Raw genomic sequence first — 10,090 nt, 5'->3', positions numbered from 1 at the left:
CTATACTGTTGCATTTGCTCACCCCACTGTCAAGTGCTCTGAAGCATCCTAAACACTGCTTAATAACTGAATAAATAGACCAAAACACTTAAAATAGATGCACTGCACAGGGTAATGCAAATAAAGTTTCGATGTCACCATGCCCAGGGAAGGGGGGGGGGCACGGGGTGTCAGCGCGCTATATAAAGGCTAGACAATGTAACACACAGAACACACAGACTTTAACAGCTGAAAAGGTCTGTCAGCCCAATCTGTCTCACTATTTGCCCTTCCAGACCATAACATACCCAATCATTGTGTCCTGATAACATGATTGTTATGTCCACATGATGCAGTGATACACATATCATCCCTTAGCATATCGCATAAATAGACACATGCAAATTCTATCATTTGCATAGAATGACATCATTACATCTAAGTGCTCTATAGTGTAAACACATGCACACACCTATTTTACCACTCTGTGCATAGACTGGTATGCATCTGCCTACATTAATGCCCACTTGACTGTGAGCCATAGTGCAGCTTGAGGCATCTACCTGGGGTGCCCGATAGAGCACAAGACTCACATGTGTACATTGGCACAAGCAATATTCATACGCATTTCAAAGCTTTGGAAGACTAACTGTGCAGTGAATGCTCAGCCTGCAGCACAAAGTGCTAGGGCGTGCATGGTGCAGGTAGACTTCTGAGACAGCGTAGACTTCGAGGATGTGCAGCGTGCCATGTAATATAAAAGACAGTGCTTATGCCTATCCACCTTTATATCCTGTCACATTCCATGCTCAGAACAATTTCCCAGCCTGGGGCATTCTCTGGGACAAGGGCATTGAAAGGGGGCATTCCAGGTGCGACAGGCCATGTGGCATGTCAGGCTTGCAGGGTCCCCCCAGGCTGGATGTCACCAGTGACTGCGATCAGAACCCTGAATGCACACCCATTACTCGCCACCAAGTTACCCCCTAGCTGCTCGCCACCCTGCAGCATAGGTCAGACCCCTCAGAAACCCTAGGCCTCTAGCAGCACCCTCTGCTCTTACACAAGAAAAGGGAGAAAAAAAAACATTGGCAAAGCCAATAGGTTTCACCTATGCAAAATCCATTGGCTTTGTCAGTGCCATAGTGTTTTTTTTACTTTAAGTTATATTGCACAGCATCATGACTACTCTACAATATGTTGAAAACATTGACAAAGTTAATAGAATTTGCATAGGTGAAACCTATGGGCTTTGCCAATGCTTGTTCTGGTTATGCAGTTGAATATATATGATCCCACTATGGCACTGTCTCACCCTCACACTTTCCCCCACCTCCTCCCATTCAGAAGTGCAGGCCATTATTAGGGGGCAAAGTGGGCACAAAGTGGATGTTGCCCCACTGACCGTAAACAACAAAAAACATGGAGTTGCTTTAATGAAAGGCTCTGTGGTTCTCTGTTTCAAGCAGCAACTAATCTGAAACTCATTTTTAGGTTCCAGGGTGCAAGCGTTCTGGCCTGTTGTAATCTCTCTGTGGACTTTCAATCATGCCCACTCTTGCTATTCATTCTTTGTTGTGCTTATCTTAAATGCTTCATTTTTAGGGTTGAGCGCGCAAGTGCTCTAGCCGGCTGTAATCTCTCGGTGGTCTTTTAACCACGCCCACGAGTTTTGTTGGTTTGTGGGCTTGCCTTTTAAAAAATCGTGTGGCTTCATTTGTTTAAGGCATGCATACGTCATGGCTTTTTCGGTGTTTAGCCCTCCTTGAGCGCACTGACCAACTACTGAAAACATACAAGGCTCCATGTTTTCCATATGGCTTATGGATGACTTTTTTTTTTATTTTCTACGCAGCATTATTTTGCTGGGTAGTAGTCGAGTGCTTTGAATGACATCTACCCTGTTACATGAGTAATTGCACAACTGCTGATACATTTGATGGCAAGCGGATTTCTGCTTCATTTTGTATATTCCGTCATGCTCATGGCGTGGTGCTTTAAATCAGCTTGCTTATGTAAAACCGTATTACTTTTCACTTTCAATTTATTTGGCAATAAAAGTCCAGTTAGGACTTTACAACGCTAATAGCTCTAACTCGAGCAAATGTGAGACCCATTGCATTGCAAATGCTTGTTATTGGTGCGTTTTGTGAAATTACCCTCCTTTGTGTGCTGAGCTCCCTCCCAGGCGATTTCACTAAGTGAACATTTTTTTTTTTGGCCATCACACTACATCACCTTTCTCCTGCTACAGCTTGTGATGGCCCCCTCCTCTGGTTTCAGTTTGCCTTTCATCCCAGCCACAATCCTTTCTAGACATTCATGCCGGGAGCCAATAACTCTCATGCTCAGGGCAGCGGTGGCGCTTTGAATTCTATGTCAGGACCGGAGGCTCAGATTATGCTTCTCTGTCTATGCTTTATTAAACACAGCAGCCAATCAAAAGAGAGGATAACAAAGTAAACACATCCCAACATTCAATGTATTTCATCATCACCATAGAGACCATAACCCATATATAAACAAGCGAAGATAAAGAACTTCCTCTTTCTTTGCTGCTGCTGCAGCCAGCTAAGTGCTTATTTCATTCTTATTAAATATCGCACCGCTTTGTTTATCGCGCGCGCTCTGCGTATTGATTTGGGGCACATTCTTGTGGAGCGAGAGCATTCTACGAGGCTTCGCCCGTAGTTATTTTTCGTTCCTCAGGACCTGGAGTGCCGGTTCTCGTGCGTGCACACACGCACACGCACGCGCGCGATTGTTCCTGCTCGTCACCACCCATTACCTTCCATTTCAAAGGTTTTGGCGGTTTTAGACGGCAGAACGATCGCGCGCTAGAGGTTTTTGCCTCTTTTCCACATATTCCTGTTGTTTTTTTAAACAATCTGAGCTGAGTACTCCAGCATCCTAAATACTAAGCTCCCTTACGCCATGGAACCTTCTGATTGGCCCAGGGTTGGAAAATTATCATAGGCTCTGCCTAGAGTGCTGCAGGCTGCTCCCTCCACGCTATATATATATATTTTGGTGCCCTCTAGCCTGCTGGGGTTTTTGCACTCCCCCTGACTGTAGTCTTTGACTACCATAGATTTCAGTTCCTCAGACTGAGTACTGTGATAATGGCTCATTCATTTGCATATGAGGAGGATGAATATTTTGGGGAAGACGCCCCATTATTTGAAGAAAATCTGGTGGGTGCCCTGGACAATAGCGTTTAGCTATCAGTGAATACGGCTCTAGCAAAAGCCTTGGGACCCCTTACCCAACACTTTGAGAGCTTCCTTCGCCATAAGGGATGGCTCCCTCCCATTACGCCTGCTGAAGATGCCCAAATGAGCCAACCCTCTACCTCCAAGGGCAAATCAAAGTCCACAAAATGGGCACATTCAGAACTTTTTGAAAAATTAACTTCCTCCATCCAGAAAGAACATGGTTATAGCTCTTCCAAGTTACAGGAGGCTCAGGAGACAGACCAGTCATTTGATCATTCTTCTCCTAATGTCTCTTCAGACTCCGAATCTGACTCTGTTCGGAGCGAGCGTCCTGGTCCTAGCAAACATAAGAGGTCAGACAAGGCTAAGAGCCCTTCTCCTAAGACACCCTGAGTACTTACCTTTAATCCAGAAGATATTGTCCACCCTCGATCCTCCAACTGGACCCCTCCCCCCGAAGTAGCTCTATACATGCAGGAACACATCAGGGCAAGCTTCGACAAGGATGTCAGAGCAAGACTTCGAGCTGAATGCCCTAGACCGGATCTGGATGGTAAGGTCACTGACACACATGATATTGACCCTACGATGGTTACTTTTATGAAAAAGTGGGCCAAGGACCCCAAGAAGGGACTGGACCGAGCGTGGAGATCTTGTCAAGACAAACTTCTTGATCTCTCTGGTCCCCTCGCAAAAATTGGAATTGGAGTATTTATCTAAAGAATCTAACACGGCCATTGACCCAGATGTCCTAGTGGGTTGGGCTAAGTGAGCTCTTTGCCTCCTAGGTAATGCTAACGTAGCGATATCTACAGAAAGAAGATGATCTATTCTGATGCGCATTGATCCCCAGCTAAACGAACTTGCATCCTATGAAGCAGGTCAGGTGGCTCAAGGCCTCCTTTTCGGAGCACTTTCATTAAAGATTTATCAAAATTCGCAGCTACCTTCAATTCGATGGACAAGGCACAATTATTCCTAAAAAAGGTTTTCAGAGAAACCATTTTTTGGAGGGCTGGACGTATGCGGGCCGCTCGTCAGGCCGTTCCTACTATCAAGGACCCAGACGCGAATCCTTTGCACGTGGTCGTTGGTACTACAGAGACCAGCAAGCGGACTCCACTTTCTACCCCTCGGAGGGAGATCTTGTTTCCGCAAGAACTACTACAAGGGACAACAGGTTTCCTCTCCAGATACCTCCAATACAGGTGAGACTCATTCCTTTCTCAAAAGTGATTCTCGGGGGCAGGGTCCAGACCTGTCTTTCCTCCGCTCCTTGGTGCTTTACCAAGGTGATGAGACCGGTAGTGGAATCCCTACGCGCCCGGGGGGGTGCGCCTGATTGTTTACCTCGACAATCTGATAATTATGGTTCAAGATCCCTTAGTCCTTCAAGATCACTTAACTTGGGCAATCAGTCTTCTTCAGAATCTGGGTTTCTTGATCAACCATCCCAAATCTTGCCTCCTTCCCTCTCAATAGATGGAATTCTTGGGATTCCAAATAGATTCCGTGAAGACCCAATTGATCCTTCCGCCCCAGAAGATTCACAATATAAAGAAAGAGTTGCGTCTTCTTTTATCCAAACAGAGAGTGTCCTTGAGGAGCTTAGCCCGGATGGTAGGTCTTTTATCCTCCTCGATTCAGGCTATATTCCCGGGTCCCCTTCACTACAGAGCTCTTCAGCGTCTCAAGATCTCGCATCTTCAGAAAGGACTCTCTTATTCAGACATGGTTCCTCTCTCTGCGGAGGCCCAAACGGAGATAATTTGGTGGCTGGATCATATGGAAGCCTGGAATGGCCGGGCAATATTTGGCTCCTCGCCAGATGTGATTCTAGAGTTGGATGCCAGCAGATGGGGCTGGGGAGCACGTTGCGGATCTCTGACCACGGGAGGTCGATGGTCGGAGGAGGAACTTCACCTCCACATCAACTGTCTGGAACTGCTGGCCGGTTCCTTTGCGATACAAAGCTTATCGCCCCTGAGGTCGGATTGTTGCATTCTTTTGAGAATGGACAACATATCTGAGGTCAGGTATGTGGACAAGTTGAGTGGTACGAGGTCTCGGACACTTGCTCAGATTGCCAAAGAATTTTGGCAATTCTGTCTTCAGCACTGCATCTTAGTAATTGCGGAACATCTGCGAGGGGTGAACAACACAGTGGCGGACTGGAACTCCAGATTCCTTCGGGATGGCAGCGATTGGGGACTCCTCCCAGAAGTGTTTCTGTACCTGAACCAGTTGTGGGGTCCGTTTTCCATAGACCTTTTCGCCTCGAGACTGAACCGTCAACTTCCCCTATTTTCCGGTTGGAGACCAGATCCGGAAGCAGTGGCCATGGATGCTTTTCTTCAGGACTGGTCCCTCCATCGGGGATATGCCTTTCCCCCGTTCAGCATGATCCCTCGAGTTCTGTCCGAGGTTTGCCGCCAAAGATCAGGAATCACCCTTGTAACCCCCTGTGGAGAGCACAGGCTTGGTTTCCCCTAGCTCTGGAGTTAATGTGCGATTTTCCCCTTCTGATTCCTCTGCAATACAATCTGTTGCTGGACCCTCTCGGGAATCCTCACCCTCTGATTGTGTTGAGCAAGTTACAGTTGGTAGCTTGGAAAATTTCTGGAGACAATGGCTCATGCCAGGCATTTCTGAACAAGCTTCAAACTTCATTCATCAGGCATGGTCATACAGCACACATAAACGTTATGCCTCCGCCTGGAAGCGATGGGTTCATTGGTGTGCGGAACAGGATTCAGTTCCCTTTAGTGCTGATGTCAATCTCGTAGTTCATTTTCTAGCATCCCTGGCAGCTTCTGGCCTAGCTTACAGATCTGTAAATAATTATAGATCTTCTATTTCGGCTGGTCACATTCCAGTCTCAGGTAAACCGGTTGGTGAACACTTTGTAGTTTGCAAATTGATGAGAGGTATTCGGCTTGCCAAACCACCTCCTCCTCGTTACTCGTCTCTTTGGGAAGATAATATAGCTCTTTTGTTTATTTCTTCCTGGCCCGATAATAGATTTTTGTCACGTAAACAACTTTCGGCCAAACTTACCTTGCTTTTGTGTCTTATCTCCTGTAAAAGAGTATTGGATGTTAGGGCTCTGGATCTAGCGGGAAGCATTTTTTCTCCTAATGGACTTTCCTTCTCTATTTTCAGACGCACTAAGACCGGTACTTCTTCAGTTTCCTATCCAGCCTTTCCACATAACCCTAAACTATGTGTAATACAGTGCTTAAAAGCTTATGAGGCAGCTACAGAAGAGTTCAGGAGAGACCCTGGGGGTCAACTTTTGACTGCTCTTCAGAAGCCTTTCAATCCAGTGTCGTCTGCTACTTTAGCAAGATGGATTAGATGGATTCTTGCCAAAGCAGGAATTGATGTTTCCATCTTCGGGGCTCATTCTGTTCGCGGGCTATGGCTTTGAAATCCTTCAATTTGGGAGTTAGGTTAGAAGATATTATGAGAGCAGCGGACTGGTCTTCAGATTCGACATTCAAGGCTTTCTATCACAAGCCCATATTTGATATAGCATCGGTGGTGGTAAATCAGCTTTGAACTAGCATACTCTGAGCCTCAGGTCCTGACATAGAATAAAAAATGTTCTAGCTGTTGCTTCAAGAATTTTCAATTCTATTAAGGACACGGAGGCAAGGATTATCCCGCCCGGAGTACAGGAATAAATTATAATTTAAGAGTTGAGTATCTCAAATTATTTATATTTATAGTCCTGTTTTACTGCATTTCCCTCCCAACTCATATGTTTATCTATGATGTTGATCTCTATGATCTTGCCTAGTCTATGACTGGTTATGTTTCCTTTTTTCTTAGGATTCGACCAAAAACAATGATGATCTTGGCATTCGCTGGATTTCTGGGATATCCTTCTTCTGGAATTCTTGTACTTATGTAGTCATTTGGACTTTTGGAGATTACCAGTTTGGATCCGTTCCTTTATAGACTTTTACTTATTGACTTTGTTGGTTCAGCATTTGCAAAGAAAGAGGAAGTTATTTATCCTCGCTTGTTTATATATGGGTTATATTCTCTATGGTCATGATGAAATACATTGAATGTTGGGATATGTTTACTTTGTTATCCTCTCTTTTGATTGGCTGCTATGTTTAATAAAGCATAGAAAGAGAAGCATAATCCTGGCCTGGGTGTCCTTAATAGAATTGAAAATTCTTCACACGAAACTAGAATTTTTTTTATTGACTCGCTTCTGTCAACTGTTTTACTTTTCATTTCCAATTAAAGCCCAGTTAGGAATTTACAACACTAATAGGTCGAACTCGAGCAATCGCGAGACTCATCGCATGCCAAACGCTTACTTCCGTATTGCTTTTGAACAAGCCACATACAGTAGGATTTGGCGCCCTATTGGCTGAGTGAAGCTGTGCGTCTACCGTCATCGCAGAAAATACGTCATCAGGCTGCGCATGACTTCAAGTCGCACGTGTGTCAGTTCTGAAAATGGGCGACACCGGAGGAGTTAAGAAGCGGAAAAGCGACCTGGCTGAGTCCGGGGAACCGGAGGACGCCCCTCAGAAACCACGTCGTAGGAAAGCCAGGCGGGATCCCAGCCCCCTCGGTGCCGCCGAGCGCTGCTTGGAGCAGGCTGTGTTTGGCGATCCGGAGGAGTTACTAGAAGCCCTTCGCGGGGGGCGGCCGGTAGAGGAGTTGATTCTTGGGAGCGAGGATGAGGAAGGTGGCCCCGGGAGCGACGAGTCTGGAGCGGAGGATGTTGCCCCTCGTCGGCGCGACCTCCGTAAGCAGCCTGCGTGGCAGGATGAGGACGAAGCCGACCCTGCTCCGGTGGATCTCCAGCACCGGTTTCGGCGTGAGCTGGCACGGAGCACCGCGGAGCGCACCCTGCCGGGGACGCAGCTCCAAAGCCGCCTATGCACTGCCTTCCGTAGAGCCATGGGTGGCACCCCGGCCTGGGCGGAGCGGAGCCCGGGCGAGGACCCCGAGGAGGACAGCTTGGAACAGGGCACGGGGCAACTACTCCGGGCCTCCCGCACCCTGCCCCCCGGGCCGCTGCACGTCAAGAAATGCCCACCCGCTAACCAGGCGCGGCCCTCCGAGGCGCGGCTCAGCAGCGTGCACTTCCACCCGACGGCGGCCGTGCTGCTAGCCGCCGGCCTGGACCGTAGTATCGGGCTCTTTCAGGTGGACGGCGGCGCAGGCGGCCTGATCCAGAGCCTGCACTTGGAGGGCTTCCCCGTCCACCGGGCGCAGTTCACCCCCGACGGGCGGCAGGTGCTGGCCACCGGCGAGCGCAGCCGCAGCCTGTACCTGTACGACATGATGGGGGGCAGGTTGAGCTCCGTCCAGCCCCGCGGCCTGTCCGAGCGCTGGCTGCGGGCCTTTGAGATCTCCCCTGATGGAGCGCTGCTGCTGCTGCACGGGGTCTCCGGCTACCTGCACCTACTCTCCATGCGCACCAAGGAGCTCATAGGCAGCGTGAAAGTGAACGGCAGAGCTGCAGGCGCTGCATTCACCACTGACAGTTCCCGGATCTACAGCAGCGACGACGAGGGGGGCATGTATGTGTGGGATGTGGGCAGCCGGCGCTGCCTCCACCGCTTCACCGATGAGGGGTGCCTGCGATCTACCTGCCTGGCACTCTCGCCGGATGAGCGCTACCTGGCCTGTGGCTCTAGCTCTGGCGTGGTTAACGTCTACGCCCAGGAGGACTGTATGCGGGAGGCCCAGCCCCGACCCCTCAAAGCCCTCATGAACTTGACCACCTGTGCCTCCGCCCTGGTCTTTAATCCTACCAGCGAGATGTTAGGTATGGCATCCAGTGCAGCGGATGAGGCTGTGCGATTAGTCCATGTGCCCACCTTCAGCGTCTTCCCTAATTTCCCTCTGGCCAAGAGGAAGAACATACACCTTGCGCAGTGCCTGGACTTCTCCCCTGGCAGTGGATACTTCGCCATCGCAAATAACAAAGGCAGTGCCTTGCTGTATCGTCTGAAGCACTACACTAGCTTCTGAGGCTTCAAGGCAGACCTTCACTACCACAACTTTTGCGTTTGCCCATGGGGCAGAATAGCTACCCACAAAGAGGCACACGTTACCAGTGGAAGTGTCACTGATAATTTTGCTTGGCAAAACGCGCTGTGTTGGAATGCGCGTTCATCCGAAACAAGCGTGCCAACCAGTTCCTAGTATGGGAGTTAACAAGAACCTATGTGTGTTAAATGTCTTGGTCTGCCGGTTGCTAAAAGAAGTAAAAAAACATGGTGTGTTGGGTGAACAGCCTTGCGGAAACTCACCTTGCATGGGGAGGGCAGTTCTTTGACCGTGCATTACTATAAGAACTCTATGAAATTGGCAGGTTGATTATCTTAGCAACGCTTTAAACCTGTGACCATTGCATTTTTATGGCTGTAAAAAGCTGTCTGAACATGCATTTCAATGTAAACATTCTTTAAATGTGTGTTGTTTTTTGTTTTCGTTTGCACCACCTTGAAAATGAATTTTGAAACAAAGTGGCAAAGATGTCTCATGTATTTCTACTCAGTGTGCATAGTCTTTGCTGGCGCAGTCTCTTCCTCTTGGAATCTAAAAGTTTTCTTAAACTTCTAGTTTGGTTTCCTTTCTCTAAAATGTATTCTGTAAATCAGTTCACTTGTATTAATTGTGGGCAAGTAAAATCTGATAAGATTAGTAGCCTTGTTCATTCACGTGTGCAGTTTTCTTTACTATAAGGGCTTATTTTTCTGCCCGTACTGTGAGTCTCACCTTGATAACGGATGCATGGATCGGTGGGTGGAATCGAATGCTTGTCCTGGCTCTGTGGGCATTGAAGTATTGGGTACATAGTCATTTCGCGCGTACTGAGTATGTCCGAGAGATACATACCTTAATGGGGAGGGTGC

General features: G+C 48.0%; 1 protein-coding gene across 1 annotated transcript; it reads left to right on the top strand.

Moving 5' to 3' along the window:
• The first annotated feature begins 7,620 nt into the window (after positions 1–7,620).
• UTP18 (UTP18 small subunit processome component) lies at positions 7,621–9,881 on the top strand. The gene has a single exon (XM_069200987.1). It carries the CDS (start codon positions 7,674–7,676, stop codon positions 9,201–9,203), a length of 1,530 nt encoding a protein of 509 aa, XP_069057088.1. The 5' UTR covers positions 7,621–7,673; the 3' UTR covers positions 9,204–9,881.
• Positions 9,882–10,090: the final 209 nt, after the last annotated feature.

The sequence above is a fragment of the Pleurodeles waltl genome, chromosome 7 (genome assembly GCF_031143425.1).
Source record: "Pleurodeles waltl isolate 20211129_DDA chromosome 7, aPleWal1.hap1.20221129, whole genome shotgun sequence".
Classification (NCBI taxonomy): domain Eukaryota; kingdom Metazoa; phylum Chordata; class Amphibia; order Caudata; family Salamandridae; genus Pleurodeles; species Pleurodeles waltl.
This window is presented reverse-complemented; position numbering and strand designations above follow the sequence as displayed.

Coding starts and splice junctions, on each gene's coding strand:
- UTP18 (XM_069200987.1), top strand. CDS start 7,674: ATGGGCGACACCGGAGGAGTTAAGAAGCGGAAAAGCGACCTGGCTGAG.